General features: G+C 52.2%; 1 protein-coding gene across 2 annotated transcripts in view; it reads right to left on the bottom strand.

Annotated features, from left to right (window-relative positions):
• Nucleotides 1-2,086: 2,086 nt before the first annotated feature.
• Nucleotides 2,087-20,945, bottom strand: part of NLRC5 (NLR family CARD domain containing 5) — a 111,425-nt gene continuing 92,566 nt past the window's right edge. For both annotated transcript variants that reach the window (XM_067719508.1, XM_067719509.1), the window contains 19 exons: nt 20,832-20,897; nt 19,084-19,167; nt 18,913-18,996; nt 16,479-16,565; nt 15,886-15,963; nt 15,011-15,094; nt 14,603-14,686; nt 12,951-13,034; nt 12,201-12,284; nt 9,465-9,548; nt 7,755-7,838; nt 7,384-7,467; nt 7,172-7,249; nt 6,380-6,463; nt 6,220-6,291; nt 5,845-5,928; nt 4,570-4,653; nt 4,121-4,204; nt 2,087-3,155 (listed from right to left, as the gene is read on the bottom strand). In XM_067719508.1, the coding sequence (XP_067575609.1) occupies nt 3,044-3,155; nt 4,121-4,204; nt 4,570-4,653; nt 5,845-5,928; nt 6,220-6,291; nt 6,380-6,463; nt 7,172-7,249; nt 7,384-7,467; nt 7,755-7,838; nt 9,465-9,548; nt 12,201-12,284; nt 12,951-13,034; nt 14,603-14,686; nt 15,011-15,094; nt 15,886-15,963; nt 16,479-16,565; nt 18,913-18,996; nt 19,084-19,167; nt 20,832-20,897 (1,585 nt within the window). In that variant the 3' untranslated portion in view covers nt 2,087-3,043. The remainder of the gene's footprint in view (nt 3,156-4,120; nt 4,205-4,569; nt 4,654-5,844; nt 5,929-6,219; nt 6,292-6,379; nt 6,464-7,171; nt 7,250-7,383; nt 7,468-7,754; nt 7,839-9,464; nt 9,549-12,200; nt 12,285-12,950; nt 13,035-14,602; nt 14,687-15,010; nt 15,095-15,885; nt 15,964-16,478; nt 16,566-18,912; nt 18,997-19,083; nt 19,168-20,831; nt 20,898-20,945) is intronic.

The following is a 20,945-nucleotide window of genomic DNA, read 5'->3' as shown; positions in this document are numbered from 1 at the left end:
CGGAGCGGGTGGGAAGGAAGATTCTGTGACTCCCATCAGAAAGGTGGATATTCAATCTGTAAAACCATAGGTTGGAGGCCAAGTGACAAAGCAGCAAAATGAGCTGATCCCAGCCTGGCAGTTAGACATGGGAACTTACCAGCCCGATTACCTTCTTAGCGGGAAGACTCACGTGTAGAAACAGGGAGCGCCATTTTGATTACACTGCTTACTGGCCCAGAGCCTTACTTTTCTTCGAATTTTATCTGTTTTCATAGATCTGTTTAAACTGAGCTTACTCTGGGGAGGAAAGGGGCAGGGAGACCTCATCAGCATGGGGTAGAAAAATAGTCCAGGCCTCCAAACAAGTAGGTGGCAGGAGAGGAAGTTTCTTAATGAAATGAGCATGGTGACCGCACCTGACTTGGACCCAGGCGACTCTGGGGTGCTGACAGTACTGTGGTGTATTTCAGGACAGCTGCTGCAAGTTTCTTGGCGTTTAGAACTTGGGCAGAGCTAAAGGGGAAAGAAGAAGGGAAAAGGAAAACAAATAAGCAGCAAATGAAGTGTCTCTGAGCTCTGGGCTCTGCGTGGTGTGCGGTTCACCTGGGCTGGAGCTTCTGGTCGGTGCTCTGTTCCTTCCTCATCTGTGACCTTCCCGGTCAAAGGCTCCTCAGGCTTTGTGGAATTCATACTCCAGTCTTAGGCAAGGGGAGGAAGCAGTACAACCCTCCTTGGCGTGAAGGTGCACCCTGATGGCCTTGGCATCCTTTCCCAGACGGGAAAGACTGAATTGGGACTCAAGGTTTCCAGGTAAACTTCTTGGATCCTCTACCTGCCCATCCCCTCCCCCAGGACCAGGCTGATGGCCCCACTTGATGCCAGGTGTGCCCTGATCCTGGCCCGATAAAGAGTGTCCCTGTGTGGGGTGTGGGTATTTGGCACTTGGCTGGAGGACTTTCTCCTCATGCTTGGTGCGGGATCGAGGACAAAATGGAGGGTGGCAAAGGTCAAGGCCAAGCCATCCAGGTGAGCCACAAGCCGGCTGGGACATCCCAGGTTCCCAGGCCAGGTGGGAACAGCCTCTAGCATCACTTCCTAACTTCATTCTGGGTACAGTGGTGAAGTTATCTCAGGACTCGCCAGTGGGCCAGCCTGCCCTCCAGTGGTGCTCAGTAGTAACTGCACCCTCCCTGCTCCACTTTTTACAGTGGAGTGCAGCTCTGGAGGAAGGCTCCCCAGATATGGACTTGTTCAACCCACAGGTAGGTGATGGAGAGGCAGTGCTGTTCTCCTGCCATTTCAAACACCTCTTCACTTCATACGACATTCAGCCCTAAAAGGGAAGAGAACGAGCATGTAACCAGTACCTACTTCTTCATACTAGGGACTTTGTACACTTTGCTTCCCTGCCCCCTCTGAAAGGTCCTGGGGGCCAGGGGTGTTACTAACATGTACAGAAACAGTTCCTGGCCTTGAGGACAGGCAGCAAGGGGTCAAGTCACATTCCATTCCGTGCCCGTCTGACTTGCAAAGCCATGTTCTTGATGTACCACCTGCCTGTGGAAATCCTTTAGCCAGGAGTTCCCAGGCTCTCACAAGGACCAGGCAAGCAGCAATAGTGAGAGGGGATACACTGGGGAGTGGTGGGGACTGCGGCAAACTGACGGATGTGCGCCACATCTAAAGGACACAGTCATACGTCCCCAGCAGATTACTCTTGAGTGGGAATGCTGGACTAGCACCTACGAGAAGCTGAAAATCTGAATTTGGGGTCAAAGTTCCCAGTTTAAAATACTGACAGTCAAATCAGAAAAGAGTGTAAATATAATGCAAGCCAAACAAAGACTGTTTCTAACACCATGAGCTTCTACAATCCCCTCATGGTGCAGGTGAGCTCTGGAGAGAGGTCGTCACTTGCCTACCATCACATGACCACATATAGAGACAGAGTCTGGACTTGACCCCATGCCTCCTGACTCCCAGGCCAGTGTTCCTCTCAGCATTTCTCTCTGTAGTCTGCCCTGCTCTCCAGTCCCCAGGGCAGGGGGTGAACCACTTCTGACTTTGGTGAGGTGGTGGGACACATCAGACTCAGGCTAGAGGCTGGAAGATCACCCACATTTATTGGTCAAACCTGGCTTACAGTGTAGCAGGGCCACCCTTTGGCCCTCTTGGAAGTAATGAGAACACTGTGTAACACATGCAGCCCCTGGGAGCTCACTCAGATTCTGCTGAGGTAGTGGCTTGATCCAGTGGCCTCACCTGAATATTTTGGCAGTCCCCACCCCCTGCACCCTTAGGGCATAGCTTCGTCCCTTACACAGCACGGACTGGGCCTGTCCAAGGTCAGGCTGGCTCTACCTGGACCTGGGCCTAAAGTCCCTGGAAACTAAGGGAGAGTGGGTGATCCAATTCACAGATGGGAAAACTGAGGCTTGAGGCAGGAGGATACTCATCTGGAAGCCTCATGGCTAAATCCCTGGCTTGGCCCACGGCCTCGGCCCTCGGGCCACTGGGCTGGTCAGTGATTGGATGCTCTCCCCATCCCATTCTGGGCGGAAGACATTTTCTGGCTTAGCTGCTCTGGAAATGCAATTTATAAATACACACTTGGTTTAAAAAAGTAATAAATTAGATCTTGGACCTGCCTGAGGGCATCCGGCCAGCCACATGGCACGGACATTTGTCATGTCTTATATATTACATGTAGTGCTAAGACCCATGACATTAACCCACAGGCCACACTGCAGGTTTCATGCAATGTCACATGGAATGCTGTCACGTGTGACCTTCTGTGTCACGCATCACACCATGACATGCTCATTGTTACATGTTTCTGGCTGGTCATGCATGTCCCTTGGGATGTAGGGTAGTCTATTGGCTATACTAGGTCCTTTGTTGCCAAAAAAGTCCTCCCCGAAGACTGTTGCAGGAAAAACCTGTCTCCCCCTCGTGGGGCAGGGTACAGGGACAGCCAGCTGAGGCTCTTTTCCTGAGTCCTCTATCCCGGTGGGTGGAAGTTGGCATCACTCGGCTGCATTTGAAAAGTCTCAAGGGGCCATCAAGTGCCGTGAGGGACCTGTGGCTGGTTGTCGAAGAAAGCGAAGTCCAGCCTGGGCTCCTGGCTCTGCAGACGCTGGGCCATGTCCGGGGGGATGGGGTTATTCCAGAGGCTGTGGGGCACAGAGGCAGACTCTTCTCAGCACTGGGAGCTGCTCACTTATTGTCTTGTCTCTGCCCTCTGCCCAACCTACAGATGGGGAAACCAAGGCCCCAAAGGCTAAGAGCTGTTTCCAGAGTTACCTGGTAGGCAGCAGCAGGTATTAGGCCAACATGGCTACCTTAGGGAGATGGTATCCCCCATGCCCACCCGGACTTCTTCCACTCAATCTTTTTTTTTTTTTTTGGCTACAACGCACGGCATACGGGATCTTAGTTCCCTGATTGGGGATTGAACCCATGCCCCCTGCAGAGGAAGCGTGGAGTCTTAACCACTGGATCGCCAGGGAAGTCCCCTCCACTCAGTCTTCTTCCCCGGGAGCTAGCTTCTTCCCCAGGCCATGCTCATATGACACATTGGACAAATAAGGAAAAAGCTCCCTTTCTTTAGGACACTTTACTTCCATCGTCTGAAATTGTCATAATATATTGTTTTATAGAGCGAGGCGCTTCACCACTACTAGAAACCTAACACGTCTACTATGTGAGTGGTGTCCCTTAGATGCAATACCCTGATGTTCAGTGCACCACCTGTACAACTGGATGTGGTGGTCCTGACGACAGCTACCATTTTAAGTGCTTACTATGTGCCCGGCATTGCGCTCAGTGCTTTATATAATCATTTACTCTGCAGAGCACCTCTCTGAGGTAGATACTATCACTACCTCCATTTTACAAAGGAGGAAACTGAGGTTCAGAGAGCTTGAGTTACTGATGCAAAGTCACGCAATCGGCAACTGGCAGCGCTGGGATTTGGTCCAGGCCGGCTTGCTGCCAAATCCCTGAGGGTGCGGTCCAAGTCTCTTTGGATAATTCCCGGCCCAGGTCCTGCCTTCTCCTATAGGAGGTGCCTTTACATTGTAGAGGTTGGTGTGCTCACCCCAGCCCCAACCATCCCTGCCCCTGCAAGTCCCGTTACCGAATGACTTGGATGCCAGACCCCTGCGCCAGCCCTTCAGCCAGAAGCCAGGCTCCATAAGCTGTGATCCGATTCTTCTCCAGGCTTCCCGACGGATGGCGGAGGAAGGGGAAAGAGACTGACGTGAGATGGTGAGATGGGGAGGAGGCGGCCGGAGGGGTGATTCCCTGTGTCCCTTCCCTGTGCCAAGTTGGGCGGGGGGAACAGAGGCTCCCCACACATGTGCTTAGAGAACTCAACATTCAGCAGTGCAGCGGGAAGGCGGAAGGCTGGGACCCAGGGAGAGCTAAGCTTGACAGGGGCTTGGAGTGCACCGGAGTGAGCAAATCCAGGAGGGCTTCCTGGGAGTTAGGGACCTGACCCAGTGGACTCTTGGCTTTCCCCAGGACACGGGTCCCCCTCTGGTCCTCCCCACCCCCTTCTGGCTTCCCCGGATGTGCCCCTCATACTCCATTCTCTTCAGCCGGCCCATCTGCGGCAGGACCCGGGCCAGTTCAGCAGCTGCCTCATCCCCGAGCAGATTCCAGGACAGCCTGCAGGGTAGGGGTGCCAATGTCAGTGGCAGGAGAGCAGTGAGGGTAGAGACAGGGGGCAGGTGGGGAGGGCTGGGGGCCACGGGGATGGGGGAGCGCCACGGGGTCCTGCGGGCCCTCCTTGAAGGCTTTACAAGGCACGGGAGGCTCCTTCCTACCTCCCCACCCCATTCCCGAGCCGGTCATCCCTCAGAACCCAGACAGCTTAGGAGCTGGCTGTCCTGAGAGTTCAGAACACGAGGTCTGTGGAAACATCATGATCCAAACTTCCACCGTGCGTACGCCTCCATCCTGACTTTGCTACATCCATGTACCGCCTGTATTATTTGTTTCATATTTTTCTTCAAATCAGTCCTCTGTCCCCTCTTTTTTTTTCACTTTAAGAAACTGATCTTAGGAAACATTTATCACTGCTATCAATGAAAGACTTGTGTTAAGGACCCTAAGTAGAAGGTAGTTACAAGGATAAATACAGTGCAAACAATGGTATTAACTTCTAGCTGGAACCTGCGTCCTTCCTAAGGCGCTAACCCTGTGGTCTGCCCCCTGCTGGCTAAAAAGGGATAATCACCAGTGTTTGGTGAGTTAGCCCTGATCTGAGACTTTCTCTTTGGTGTAAAGTAATGAGAAGAATTAAAATCTTCAGGATGCAAACCTAAAATCTTGTAATCCCTTGTGTCCTGGACTTAAGGAAATCCCATTTTCTTCCATCATGCTCAGGGTCCCAGGCTAGTCCTGGCAATCTAGTTTATCCCTGAGGCAGTACTGCCAGGCCCCAAGGTCTGAGCACCTCTGATGGCCAAGAGGGAGGTGGGCCTGGCCAGTGGGCAGGTCGGGGGGCCTGCTGCTTTCAGCCACTCCTCACTACCAACAGCTGGTTCGTAAATCAAGGCTCCATAAACCCAGTGAGGTAGTCTATCCAGATGCTTCCCAAAGGGACAATGGGGAAATGGTCCTAACCATCTCCATCTGGTCCACTGCCCCTCTCACCCTCCACAGATGGGGAAATGGGCAGGAAAGGGTGAATGGCTTAGACAAACAACACTCGCAGCTCACGTGTTAAAACTTCCTCGAGAGGAGCTTGGAGAAGGAATGACCTCCCCTGTACAAGATGGGAAGACCTCCAGGGAGGAAGGAACCAGGCCCCCAGGTGCCCACTTTGCCCAGCTCAGGGCTCTCCCAGGCACTCACATGATTTCTTCCAGGGCCGGGCAGAGGATGAAGCTGGCAGTGAGGGGCTTGGCAGTCTGGTTGTCAATCTCACACGACACCAGGCTGGAGATGGAGACGGAGAAGGGGATGGGAGGGAGGTATCTGAGTCAGGGGCACCCTCAGCCTAGTGGCCCTCTCCCCACCCTGCAATCACAGCAGGAGGAAGCAGAGTGGTCAGCATCTGGGGCAGGCTGGGAGTCTTAGGAAAGTGCCCCCTCTTTTTTTAGTTCCAGGCTCCCCCCATACCTGAGGCCTCTGTCACTTCAAAAGCCTTCCCAGGTATCAGGCTCAGCCAGAGGAGGACTGCCCCCTACAGCACCCCAGCTCCCCGGGTAGTCAGAGGAGGCTACTTACTCGATCTGCCGGAGCAGTGGGAGCCCCAGACGGAAATGTGGGACCCCTCCGGCCAGGTTGTTCTCTGCCAAGCTGCAGGGCAGGGGAGACACCTGTGAGAGGAACACCAGACCACCCCCTGGGCCTGGCCCCCTGCCCAGGCTCTGCGGCCTCTACTCACCTGATCTCTTCCATGTGTGGGCATCCATCCAGGGCCTGGCCCAGGCTCAGTGCTCCCTCTGGGCCAAGACAGCTGGATGTCAGGCTGAGGAAAGGGAAGGGGTGAGGGGAGCCTGGGGGACCAGGTATGGGAACTGGGGGGGCTAGATCCCCCCACCCTGAGCCTTGTCTCAGGCTGCACTGCCAGACCTTTGACAGTCTCTGGGTAACTGCCACCCTAACCCCTCTCCCCCCCAACATAGGACCTGGGTGGGTATCAAGGGCCCTGGCTTTGGGGTCTGAGATCCCAAGTTCGAGGCCTGGCTCCTTGATGTATTCATAGGGTAAGCTTTCCACACCTCTCCGGGCTTTAGTTCCCTTGCCTGGAAAATGGAGCAAGTAGAAATCCCGGCCTCACAGGGCTCAGATGAGACCATGGACATAAACTGTAAAGTGGCAGGTCGCTTTTCTCCTGCATAGCCCTTTGCTGACACTTCCTCACTCCCCCTCGGAGACTGGCTCACAGGGTACGCTGAGCTATGAGGAAACTGAGACTCAGAAGGGGCAGGGGCTTGGCCAAGGGCCCACAGGGGGCTGGTGGCAGAGCCAGGACGAGGCTGGGTCTCCTGATCTCCCTGCCCCAGGCTCCAGAGGCAGGGGAGAAGCAGGTGGGGGAGGGGCAGCCAGCCCCAGCACACGCCACGGTTTCCCCTAAGGCAGGGCAGCTCAGCCGATGGGAGTCTCGGTCCCCTAGTGCTCCTTGGGGAACCCCTCCCGCTAACCCTGCACACACCGCGGGCAGGGGGCCACTCACTGCAGGACCCTCAGGTGCTGGGGCAGGCCCCTGGCCAGCCCCAGGGCTGTGGGGTCTCCCAGGGCGTTGTAGCCGAGCCTGGAAGAGGAGAGGGGATGAAATTGAGCACCAGGCTGGCCTGCTCCATACCCCTGCCCTGTGCCCACTGGGGGACCCAAGGGCCAGGTGGCCTGTGGGGACACAGAGGGCAGCCCACCCGGGCAGACACTCACATCAGCTCCTCTAGGTGCCTGCAAAGCAGGAGACACTCCGCCAACCGTGCTCCCCCTGCCGGGCCGATGCCATTCGCTGAGAGGCTGAGGAGGGGCAGACGTCAGACCCTTGACTCCCCCGTCCCCCGCCAACCCCACCACATCTGCTAGGGCCCTAAGAGACAGCATTCTCGCCACACGCTGTCCCAGCCTGATGGGACGGAGAGGCCCAGGGAAGAGCAGGGGCTGGGCTGGCTCAAGGTCCCCAGATCAACAGTTCCAGGAGGTAACCAGCCCCAGGGCCTGGACACTGAGGTTGGCGGGGGGGAGCCAGAGTCTCCCTGGACCGTGGTGTAGCTGCTGAGGACCCGTCAGGAGGGCTGGCCACTCACTCTAGCTTCCTGAGCTCAGGCAGTCCCGGCAAGACAGCAGCTAAGTTCTGGGCACCGGTGTCTCCAATCTGGTTGTGGCTCAAACTTGGGGAGAGAACAGCAGGGGAATTGCAACCATCAGCCTGCCACCCATCTCATCTTGTGTGTGTCCTCATCCCAGAAGAGGAGGCCAACGTCTAGAGAAAGGCCTCAGCCACAGTGATAAAGTCCTCTCGCCCTATGTTGGGTGAGGACTCCAAACTCTTGTCTTCTGTTTAGGATGTTCTCCCTGGTGTCTGACCTGAATCCTTCTTGCTGCAATCAACACTCTCATATCCTGTCTTTGGGTTTCCCGAGGTTCTGGGTCTGGGGTGATGCAGTATATAAGTGGGTGAAGGTGACGACACTAGGAAGTGAGGAGTGTCCTCCAGGAGCCCCTTGCTTCTGTCACCTTCCCCTGCCAAAGCTGTCTTGGGTCTGGGGGAGGGACAGGCAACTCACCCTAGCTCCTCTAAGCTGGTGGCAGCTCTCAGACCGGAGAAGCAGGGCCAAGAAGCCTTAGTCAGGAGTAAAGGCATTTGCAAGTGCAGTGCTAAGAACTCCACAGTTTGCAAAGCCTTTACACTTCCAGGAACTCATATGTTAGTCACAAAACGTCCGAGGGAGGGGGATGGGCAAGGTGGGCAGACTGTACCTAATACCCAGAGGAGAATTCGGAGGCCCAGGGAGGAGGTGATGGGCCAAAGACCCCCAGGGCCTCACAGGCAAGGTGGAAATGAAAGGCCAGAGCCATTGGCCTGGAGCAGTGGCCACATTTTTTTGGTTCGGCCAGGCTTTGCCTCTGCCCCTATGTCAGGGATCTTCAGGCCAGCCCGGCTGAATGTCAGTTTCATGTGTCTCTCACAACTCATCCTGTTCTAATCTATAAAAATAGTGGGCTTTTCCTTAAACCCAGTCTATTTATGGTCTTTTCTGCACTTGACCACACCCTGCCTCTGTGAATGGGGGGAAGAGACAAACGAAACAGAACAGCTGATGCAGAGGTATTAGTCTGAGGGTTGTTTGTTTTGTTGCCTTACGTTTTGCAAATTAATTTTTAGGGAACTGCCTTTCGGTAAATTAATTTGGGGTGAAATGAGCTGGTCCCCCAAACTCTCTGAGCTCATCTCCTACATGCTCTACCCTGCCAGAGTGGGGGGCGGGGACTTGGATAAAAACAAAACAATGCTTTGTGTCATTGCTTACGTTTGTTTAGAGTCACAATATTTCATATTTTGAAAAATCACATGAAAAGAACGTGTGCTATTTGTTTCTCAAAGTGGCCAGGGGCACAAGGGCAGAATATCAAGGTCATCAGCTCTGAGGCTGGACCATCGCTACTCAAAGTGTGGTCTGTGGCCCCCAGAACTGGCATCACCTGGGAGCTTGAAATGCAGAATCTAGGCAACCCACAACCGTGAATCAGAAACATGAACAAGAACAGAGGATGAATTTGTGCACGTGAAGGGTTGTCCTAGGACTTGGGCTCAGCTCCTTCAGGTCACTTGTGTAGCGCAGAGGAAGCTGGTGGCAGTAAAAGGCAAGAGCTGTGACACCGACCTGGGAGGGTTATAGGAAGGTGCCGAGGACAGGAGCCACAGAGGGTTCTCAGGGAGGTGCCCCAGTGTTTCCCTAGATGGGTGGTCCCAGCAGAACTTGGAAGTACTCCTATGGGGTCACTTGGTTACTCACCGGAGGCTCTGCAGGAGGGTCATGTGGCTTAGTCCTTGAGTGAGTGCAGCCAGGGTAGAGGCGCCCAGCGGGAGGTGGCTGAGGCTGGAGGAGAGGAGGCCACAGGAGGACTTGGCATACTGGGCTTGGGTCCCTGACGCAGACCTTGAGCGCTCAGCAATGCCCAGTGATCTCCAAGACAGCCACTTACATCCACACAGTGTAAAAAAAACCCCCAAAACGGTACAAACAAAACTGCACTGGGAAATCCAAATGCTGTTTTCTCTGTAAGAATGATTACAGCCATCCAGGCAGCAGTTCTGTATTCTGAATCACACTAGACCCAGACTACTGATCAGTCATCATAGCGACCACATACCAAGCACATGCTAAGGGCCATTTAGAGATGATATGTTATAGTTATCCCCATTTTACAGATGAGGCACACTGAGGCCCAGCAGTCACACACAGAAAGTGGCAGCATCAGGAACAGAACCCAAGGCTGTAGGATTCCCATTCCTGGGCCCAACCATGTGTTACCCATGGACCATGCTCCTTATGGCCCCACCTTGGGCAGGAGAGAGGAATAATAATAATAACAGTAATAATAATAACAGCAGCCAATACTTGTAGAGTGTGAATTCTGTACCAGGCTCTGTTCTGAGTGCTTCATGTGTGTGATCTCATTTAATCCTCACAGTCACTGAGGGGGTAGGTCCAGCTGTTATCCCCAGAGTTAAGATGAGGAAGAAGACAGAGAGAGGTTGAGTACCTCGCCTAAGCTCACACACTGAGGTACAACCCAGAGGTGACAACCGTCCTGGTTTGCCCGGAACTGAGGAGATTTCCAGGATGCGGGACTTTCTGTCCCAGCTCAACTGGGACAGTTGGTTACTGTGCCAGGAGTTGAACCCAGGTGGTGTGGCTGTTAACTAGCACCTACACCCCTAACCATTTCACCCAGAGGGACAGGTGGGAAAAGTTGGCTGGATCTGAGGGGAGCTGCTTGTTGGAGAGGAGACACTCAGATCTGAAACTGGAAGAGGCCTCTGGGGAGTGAAGATCCATCCCTTTCCTTCAGACAGAAAGGAATCATTGGGACTTCCCTGGCGGTCCAGTGGTTAGGACTCTGTGCTCCCAATGCGGGGGGCATGGGTTCGATCCCTGGTCAGGGAACTAAGATCCCGCATGTCCTGTTCTCTGAAGCACTTCCAGCTCCTGGCTCTGGCCTGGGTGCCCAGGTGAACACACATATATGTTAAATGCATGAATGAGCCAATGGATGACCTCATTGGGCCTCCAGCTCCACCCCAAATAAAAGCTTCCAGAAGAAAGGGAGGCTGAGCAGAGGTGCAGGCACATGGGGGGAAGCCAAAGAAACATCTCAGTGGGAAGACAGTGGACCCTCTGGTCAAAGGTCTCCCTAATACCACCCCCTGACCCCTGCCAGGATATGCAAAGAGGGACGAAGTGGTAGAATTTCATTCATTGTTAAGGGGCAAAAAGTCAGAGAGCTGCTTTTAAACTGTATTCAAAAATGTGTCCAGGGCTTCCCTGGTGGCGCAGTGGTTGAGAGTCCGCCTGTCGATGCAGGGGACGCGGGTTCGTGCCCTGGTCCGGGAAGATCCCACATGCCGCGGAGCGGCTGAGCCCGTGAGCCATGGCCGCTGAGCCTGCGCGTCCGGAGCCTGTGCTCCGCAACGGGAGAGGCCACAACGGTGAGAGGGCAGCGTACCGCAAAAAAAAAAAAAAAAAAAAAAGTGTCCAAAAAATCTGGAGGAAAACTCACAAACTGCTCATTTACAGAAGTTTTCCCAGGGGGTGTCATTGCCAGGGATTTCATGTTCGTTGTTACATATTTCTATGATGATGGAACTTTTTATAATTCGTGTGTATTTTGGGTCAACGGATAAACTTAGAGATTAAAAGCAGAAGATGCCTTGTCAAGTGTTCTGTCTCGATACTGTCGCGTCTGTGCAGGATGGGGACCCGTCCTTTAGACTGAGGCTGTTTCCACCGTTTCTGAGAATTTGGTGACTCCAAATTATAGGTGAGAGTAAAAGTTGCCAGTTACTAAGGAAACGATTGTAGGCACATGGCAGTGGTCATCCATGGGTATTTTTTCTGCCCAGAGTTTGTCTCCCTGTCTTGTGTTAATAGTCCCCTGAAATACCACCCCTGACTCAGTCCAGATAATTGGATGGGCATGTGACCCAGATCTGGCCAATCAGATTATCATGTGCTTAGAGCCACAGTGATTGGTTTAGGGGTGGGCATGTGACCTGGGCTAGTCCAGTGAGACTTATTCTAGGGACTTGTGTTGTAGGTACAGGGAAAAAGGTGCTGGTAGAAAGTGAACCTGCAGCTGCAGGAAGAGCCTGCCTGAGGATGAAGTAAAGAGATGGGGGGTGGGGAGGAGAGAGGGAGGGGAAGGGAGGGAGAGAGAGGGAGGGAAGGAGGGAGGAGGGGGAACAAATAGAGAACCTGGATCCAGCCAAGCCTGAAATCAGTTGCCTTATTATTTTCTGTGACACGAGTTAATACATTTCTGGGTTGGGTTGCTTTGACTGAGTATTCTGTTTCTTATGATCAAGCATTTTGATAACACCCAGAGCCAGGTAAGGAAGGAAAAGGGAGGGCATTCAGCTCACCTGAGTCCATCCAGGAGATTGACAGTGGTGTTCACTAGAGATGCAAAGGTTCTTAGACATGCCCCCAACTCCCCCGCTCTCACCCCCATTAACCACCACCACTTACTCAAGCCTCTTCAGCCGGCGCTTGCCCTCAAGGGCCCCCGTCAGCACCTTGGTACCCTCCTCGCCAAGTTGATTGTTAGACAAGCTGGAGGGGACCAAGCATGAGGTGAGGGTTAGACAAGCCTGCCCAGCCCCTGGAACTGAGCTGTCAAATCAGCTCCCCTTACCACCCCAGTCCCCCCAGGAGGCTGGCTGTGGGTCCACAGATCCCAGACCACCCTTCCTATCCAGGCTGCACAGGGACATTCCTGGACCCAAGGGTCAGGCTCTGTGGTCCCCGAGGAGGTGGGCACTGCAGTCACAGCTGATCCAGCTGAGAAAGGATGCCCTGGATGAGGGCTGCACCAGAGGAAGCCAGGGACAAGTCACACACACACACACACACACACACACACACACACACACGCACGCACGCAATGATCCCTTCTGCCCCTTAGCTCTCTCTCTACCCAACACCCAGAGCCGCTCTAGGCAGAGAAGGACGATGAGCCCCATTTTACAGATGAGGCTGTCCAAGTCTAGAGAGGCACAGTTATTCGCCCAAGGTCACTCTGAGTGAGTGATAAAGTTGGGACCAAGAACCCAGTGCTCAGCCTTCCCCAAGCCACACCCAGAGTTGCTGGGCTTCATCAGGGAGAAAAGCGATAGGCCGAAGTCCCACCCTCCACTTTAACCAAAGGCACAACTGTCCTCCCCACACTTTGCCTTTGCTGGGCCATCCCCTCCCGGACCCTTCCACCCCACAACTCACTCCAGTTCCTCCAGGTGGTGACAGCGGCTTAGACCAGATGTCAGGTGGGCTAGCGCACTGGAGCTCACACAGCTGGAGGTCAGCCTGGTGGGGGTCAAAGGGCCAAAGGGAGGCAGGTCAGGTAGGAGCTCTGGGTCTTGGGAGCTCTGGATGCTGATGGCAGAGGGCAAGGAGGTGGGGTGGGGAATGGTTCCTGGGGGGCAGTGGGAGGGGACCTTCCTTCCCTTCATAAATCTCTCCCATCAGGGAATCTTTAAGTCAAGACATAGCTTGGAGGCAGGAACATGGACTAGTTGAATACTTGTTTAAACCACAGTCATTCAGGTAGCAACTTCACAATGTCTGTCATAATCAGGCATCACTGTGAAGTCTAGCTAGTTACTGTCATTTACCATGAGCTCTGCATCTTTATTTAAACAGAAAATGTAGCAAGTATTGGAGAGGGTGTTAAAGATATATTAGTACAAAAAGGAGACCTTCCCCCTGATGTGATCGGTTGAATTAAAAGAGAACTGAGAGTTACAAAAGCTCCACTTTGCAACCATCATCCTTGATATTTGATTCAGGCAAGAATTATCAATGGATGCTAAAATTCGTGGGTGAAAGTTTGAGGAAGACTGGGATATTTACATCATCTTAAGGTATCTTCCTACCAGATAACTGATTAATTACAAAGGGAAAAACAGTAGCTTTGCAAGTGAAGAAACCTGGCAGACACCACCTTAACCAGGAGATCACAGTTAACATCCCCAGTAAGGGGACAAGTAGGCATCATGTGCCTCCCGATGTGACACACTGAGATGAACACAGCAGCACCTCTGTGATATTCCTGCCCCAAATGCAGAACCTAAATCTAAGCATGAGGAAACAGCAGAGAAAGCCAAGCAGAAGGGCATTCTACAAATCAGCTGCCATGTAAATGTCACGACAGTGTGAAACACAAAGAGGGGCTGAGGACACATTCCAAACTGAAGGAGACTAAACAGAGATGACAACTGAACACAGTGTGTGATCCTGGATGGAATCCAGGACTGAAAAAAAAATGCAATAAACATTATTGGGACAATTGGCAAAATTGGAATATAAACGGTAGCTTAGATAATAGTAGGATATCAATGTTAAATTGCCTGAATTTCATACTTTTACTGGATTAGGGGAGAGAATGTTCTTGTTCTTAGGAAATTCACTGAAATATTAAGGGGCGAAGAGGCATAATTATACAACTTACTTTCAAATGGTTCAGAACAAGAAAGGGGGGGGGTGGAGAAGAGAGGGGAGGGGTGAGGAAGGAGGAAGGGAAGAAAAGAGCAAATGTGAAAAAATAATGACAAAGGGTTAATCTGGGAAAATGGCATATGGAGGTTCTCAGTCTTCTCGTAACTTTTCTATTAGTTTGCAATTATTTCCAAATAATAAAGAGAAGAAAAAGAAAGAGCATTCAAAAGGGAATCACCTTTATGCCACATGGCCATGTAGATGACCGTGAACCCTGGCATCATCTCCAGGGTCATGTGTGGTCCCAGCCCATGGGATGGGGACACAGAGCTCCTTTGAGCGCAGGGTTGGGGAGAACAGGAAGTGTGGGGGCGGGGCTGAGCTGCAGGGGGCGGGGAGGGCGGGGGAGGCCCTGAGTGAAAGTCTTGTCTGCATACCGGAAGTGCTTCAGTTCAGAGAGGGACAGCAGGAGGCTTTGTAGCAGCAGAGCACTGGCTTCGCAGAGGTTCACCTGGGACAAGCTGAAAAGGCCCAAGCATATTCCAGAGGATTTCAGGCTGGACACACCTCAGGGATCAAACATCACACAAAAATCGGGAGGCCAAGAGAGGGGAAAGGCCCACCCAAGAGCTCCCAGTGGGGCAGGGCTCCCCTCTGCCACCCTGGGGCTCTCCCCCACTGGCCAGGTGTGATTCTCTCCTGCAGAGGGAAGCAAGAGTGCTAGCACAGCCCCACGCTCTGCTCATCTCCATCCTGCACTGGCCAGCCTCTCACCTATGGCCTGGAGCGGGCACTGGGGTCAATCAGAGAACTCAGGGCCCCAGACAGCGTTTCAGGGTGCTGACCTGAGCTGCCGCAGCCGGGCGCAGGTCTCCATCAGCTGCCTGGCAAGAAGGCTGTGGTGGGTCCCAAGGTCACAGTGAGCCAGCCTGGAGGTGGAGAGGGAGGCAGCAGCTTCTAAACACCTGGCTCAGTACCAGGGACTCAGTCCCTACCTGCAAGGAGCGTTTCTTACAGTGGTAAATAAATGCTAATCAAATAAAGTCCACCAATTTACTAATCAATCATGGGAAGTACTGTGAAGGAGAGGTCAGGATGGGGCAGCTGGTATGGCTGTGCAGGTTGTTCACTGCACAAGGAGACCCAGCCAAGGAAGTGATTTGGGGTTGAGATCCAGGTATGGTCTAGTCCTCACAATGTATACTTGCAGGGCTGCATTCCCCCAAAGAGGTGACATGTTAATTTCCAGAAACGTGCTATATGGATTAGAGGAGCTGTGACCCCAGGCATCTGTAAGAATGGATGATGGGAGGACTTGACTAAGTCTGGGTGGGTTGGAGGGGCCTCCCTGAGATGGTGGCATTTAAACTGAGACCTGAAGGATGAGGTCGAGTTAGCCAGGTGAAGAAGGATGAAGAAGGAAAGGGAGGAGAGAATATTCTGGGCAGGAAACAGCCTGTGCAAAGGCCCTGAGGTCAAAGAGAGCAAGGTGGTGTTTAAGGTACTGGAAGCTTAGCTGGAGCCTAGACTGGGGTTTGGGGTAGGGATAGATAGCATGAAGAGGTAGGTTGGGCTAGATCTCACAGGCCATGTAGAGACTTTGGGCATCAAAGGACTCTGAGCAGGGGCATGAGAATTATTGGTCAGAAGCAGCAGTACCCCCTCTCCCCCTCCCTCCATCACCAGCCTCTCTCTTGGGGCCCCAGGTACTGGGTCTCACCTGAGGGTCATGGCTTCTGGGTTCTCCTGATGGGGAAATTCCAGCTGGATACAGAGCTGCTGCTGGGTCTCGGAGATGCTGAGGAGGGAAGAGGTAGCCAGCGTGAGGCCCACAGCAGCTTTCCCGTATCGGCTGTGCTGGGACTGGGGCTGCTCAGCCGACTGAGCTCCCAGACCCAGTGGGGATCTGGACGTAGGTCAGTGAGACACCAGCGCCTTTGCTCTTAGCTAGTCCATGGGATCCTGGCACCTCTGGTCACAGAGCCATGGTGTGTGTTACTGTCACCAGGGGCCCCTTCCAGACAACCAGCATGGACTTCCAGCGGTGTCTGTCTGGGATCTAACAGCTCTTTGTCTTGAACCTGGGGCTGCCTCCCTCTCTCTGGTCCTGCGGCTTGCCTACTGCACAAGTCCCAACAAGTCTGTGTAGTCCCTCACATATGCCCCAGGAGCTCCTGTCATCTTGGGGACCCAGAGACCTCACTAGGGATGCAGCTATTACCCCACAGGACAAGAGACCAATGTCTAGATGACGGATGGTCCCAACGGTCATGAAAAGATGAAGAACTTGAGGGGCCTCCTCCCTGGACTTACCTTATTTCAGTGATGTTGCCTGAGGCTTGGGCACAGACTTCTAGCAGCGTGAGCACCCCGGCTTTGCCCACCCACGGCTCCTCCACCCTGTCACAGAGGTGGACACAGACGAAGGTCGCCTAGGGTTAGTGGGGGCGGGGAGGAAAGTGCCAAGGGGGCTGCCTAGAGGCTTTCTGGGTTTTGCTGATTTTAAAAACAATAAAATTTAAAATTAGGCATAAGCATAAAACAGAAAATTAACATCATCCTTGTTCTAACAGTTATGCAACCATCCAAAGGGAAAATATTATTTTTTTAAACAATATTTTTAGGTTTAAGGAAAGGTCTACATAACGTCACGTTGCAAAGATAAGGAAATAAAACTGTATATGAAACATGATCCCAATTTTGTATTTAAAAAAGGAAAAAATATATATGGAAAGGGAAAAACACATATGGTGAGGAACAGGGAGACAGAGCTGTGAGAAAAATATATTAAATGTTAATGGTGATTGTTTCAATTGTAGAATTCTCTTGAAGTGTTTTTATTTTATTTCTTCTTTAGTTTTCAGTATTTTCTGAACTTTCTACAATGTGTATGCATTAATTTAAAGATTTTTTTGGATGTGAACCATTATTTAAAAGTCTTTATTGAATTTATTACAATATTGCTTCTGTTTATGTTCTGTTTTTTTGGCCACAAGGCACGTGGGATCTTAGCTCCCCGACCAGGGATTGAACCCACACCCCATGCATTGGAAGGCAAAGTCTTAACCACTGGACCTCCAGGGAAGTCCCTGTATGAATTAATTTAGAAGCAGGAAAAAAGAGAGCTGTTTAAAACATTGCTGCTTCTAAAGTTATGTTGAATTTTTTTTTCAAAGTACTATTTTCTTCTTACGTTCTTCTGGGTTTTCCACAAATTTCTACGAAGAGTACACATTATTTTTAGAGTAAGACAAGTTTTATTTTAAAATGCTATTTGGGGTGATCTAGCGATTCTACACCAAAGAATTGAAAGCTGAGATATAGAGATATTTGTACACCTATGTTCGTAGCAGCATTATTCAAAATAGCCAAAAGGTGGAAGCAACCCAAATGTCCACTGATGGATGAATGGCTAAAGAAAATGTGGTGTGTACACACAGTGCAATATCATTCAGCCTTAAGTAGGAAGGGAAATTCTATAACATGGTACAACAAGGATGAACCCCGAGAATATTATGCTGAGTGAAATAAGCCCAACACAAAAAGACAAATACTGTATGATTCCACTTGTAGGAGGCACCTAGAGGAGTGAGATCCACAGAAACAGAGTAGAAAGGTGAGTAGAAAGCCAGGGACCGGGGGGAGGGGAAAACGGGGGGGGGCGGTTAACGGGTACTGAGTTTCAGTTTTGCGTGAAAAGTTTCGGTTACACAGCAATGTGAATGTACTTAACACTACTGAACTGTGCACTTAAAAATGGTTAAGATGGTAAATCTTATGTTATGTGTATTCTACCACAATTTTTAAAAATGTCATGTTGGGGAACAACCAGACTCTATGTGCCTCATCGTGGGCTGAGTTGAAAAGTGCACAGTATTGGCCATGAAGTAGGTATTTTTAGACACAAATCCCATGGAGCCTTTCCAGTTCCAGGAGAGTCAGGGGTTAGAGGAACAAACTCAATGACATCACAAGGAAGCACCAGACAGAGCTAGAAAGTGGGACGGTCTACAGCACAGGGGACCGATTTTGTCCACGGTTCACCCATTAAGAGTCTGAAGAGCCATCACCACTCCATGCAAATGGGGACCTTGACGGGGTCCTGGATCCAAAGAGCCAGCGTCCCATCTGGGGAGAGCGGGGAATTTTAGATTGGACTGGGTAATACCTGACACTAAGGAATTGCTACTGATTTTTGTAGGTGTCCTAATTCAACTGTGATTGTGTAGAAAATGTCCTTATTTTTTAAAGACTTGTGGTGAAATATTTTGGAGTGATATTTTATGAGATCTATAACTTTAAGACACTTCAGCTAAAAAGTAAAAATTCGAGGCAAATATGGAAAACCAGGAACAACTGTCAGAACTAGGTGATGAGAAAATGAGTTTTCAGAATTGTTTTTCTACTTTTTGGAAACTTCTGTTTTTCTCAAAGTCTTAAAATGATCGCAGTGAACATACAAACATGATATTTGTTACATGTTATTTCTGACCTCAGCTCGGTGTCCTTTTCAGTTTCCTCTTTTTCTGAAGTCTCCAAACATAGGCCCCACCTTGGGGAGGGAGGCTTCTCTGTGCCTGAGCGGGTTTCTGGGACTAATGGGCAGGGTGGTCCTACAGGCAGGTGGCAGGGCTCTGGACGCAGGAAACGGCTAAGACCATGACCTCGGGGGGACCCATACTTCAGAGCCCACCTCTGCCCCCCATTCCTACCACGGCCCCCTCCCAGGGTCACGGGCAGGCGATACCTGAGAGTGAGAAGCCCTGCCGGCCACTTTAGCAGACCCAGGAGGATGGTTAGCTGCTCCAGGCCCAGGAAGCACTGGGTCAGCCTGCAGACAGAGGTCAGTTACCAGAGAGGTTCTGGCAGGGACTCTCCACCCCTCAGCTGCCCCCACGGGCGGGGCCTGGTCACTCACGTGAGCTCCGTCAGCCACAGGGCCTGGCTCAGGCCAGTGGCCAGTCTGGGCACGTGCTCTGGCCCGAAGCTGCACTCGCTCAGCCTGAGGGCAGAGGGCAAGGGTCAGAGTTTGGGCGAGGCCTGTTGGGACTGCCAGGACACATGGGGGAGCCTCCACTGAGTGCGAAGGCCTGAGAAAAGGCCAAAGATGCAACCCCTGCTCTGGGAGCTTCTCTTCTCTTTGGAAAGACACCTCCCAAGAAGGTGCGAGGAGTCAGTCATTTACTGAGCCCTGACTATACGGCAGGCCCTGGGCCAGCCTCTGGGTGCGCCATGTGAGCACGCAGGAGTGCCTGCCTTACATGTAGTATCTCACTGAACCCCAAAAGCATCACCTACAGACGGAGAAAGCGGCCAACCCGAGGACACACAGCTGGTAAGAAGTAGGGACAGATTCGGGTTTCAATCCAAGTCAGCCTGACTCCACACCCCAAACCCATGACCGCTTCCCTAGTCTCCAGTACCACCCTAGTTCAGCCTCCCTCGGGGGCAGGAGGGACTGGGATTCTTGCTGTGGCCCTGCCCTCCCACTGCCTGGCCCCGTGTGGCCGGCAGACAGGCCTCGGGACACTGTCTCACAGACAGACGGGCTGAGAAGAGGGCCCAGCACAGCACCACGGGGCCGCTCCCTCTCATAGGACAGGGGCCACCAGAGGTGTCCAGGAGGGGCTGACATTTGAGCTGGGTCTTAAAGGATTAGGAGAATTTGATCTCAGAAAAGGTAGGGAAGAAAACGTCAGGCTGAGTGCGCAGAAGCAGGGAAGCTTCATCAGGCAGTGCGTGTTTGGTGAACAAAGATCCCTTGTGGCTGGATTTGTGCGCACGTGTGCTGTGTGTGTGGGTGGGTGGTATGTGGTGTGTATATACTTGGTGTGAGGGTGGTGTGTGTGTGGAGTGGGGTGGGGGAGTGAGGAGGAATATGGCGGGAGGTGACAGCCAGATCAGACTCTGAGGGAGAAGACCAGGCCAAGGAATTTGGACTTTATCCTGAGGGTAACTGGGAGCCCCCGAAGGGCTTTGAGCAACGGAGTACCACATTCAGATGTGTGTGTTGGGAAGACCCCTCCAGGTGCTGTGGGATGATTGGAGGAGGCCTAGCCAGAGGCAGTGGACCGATTCAGAGGCCACGACCAAAGGTGAAGTAAGACATGTAGAGGAACTAACCCAAGGCTGAGAGAGACAGACAGAGCTCAAGGCTACCAGGGGGGATAATAATAACAGTAATAATAAACAACTGATACAACACTCAAATAAGCCAGGGCCTTTCCAAGCACTTTATATATATTAACTCATTCAATCCTCACAATAACCCTAAAGGGTAGGTCTCACTATTATTCCCATTTTACAGATGAGGAATTGAAACACAGAGAGGTTAAGTCACTTGTCCAAGGTCACACAGCTGCTAAGTGGTAGAACTAAGATTTATCCCAAGTGGCTCCGGAGTCTGATCTCTTAACTCAGAAGCCTCCAGACTTATAGTTAGGATGTGGCTAAGGGGCACAAATACCACTCAAAGGCCCAGCCCAGGGGCTGGAGGCAAGGGGAGATTGGGGGCAGATGTGGGGGAGAGGCAAACCCAGGCAGTAGCTTGAAGCAGGGTGTGTGAAGGAGGAGAGGACCCAGAGAGGAAGGAGGCATGGAGGCCACCACAGGGTCAACCTCCTCTCCCTTGTCCCCTCCTTCCCGTCCCCCCAGACCAGAAATTACCTCAGTGTCTTCCTAGCCTCTTCCTGTCGGGAGAAGTGAACCCGGAAGCTCTGCTTGGAGCCCAGGCTGCAGAGAGAGGGGTGTATGGAAGCCGAGGGCCCAGCTTCGCCGGCA

This window comes from Pseudorca crassidens, chromosome 20 (assembly GCF_039906515.1).
Source record: "Pseudorca crassidens isolate mPseCra1 chromosome 20, mPseCra1.hap1, whole genome shotgun sequence".
Lineage (NCBI taxonomy): Eukaryota > Metazoa > Chordata > Mammalia > Artiodactyla > Delphinidae > Pseudorca > Pseudorca crassidens.
The sequence above is the reverse complement of the archived record's forward strand: the minus strand, read 5'-3'. Positions and strand labels throughout refer to the sequence as shown.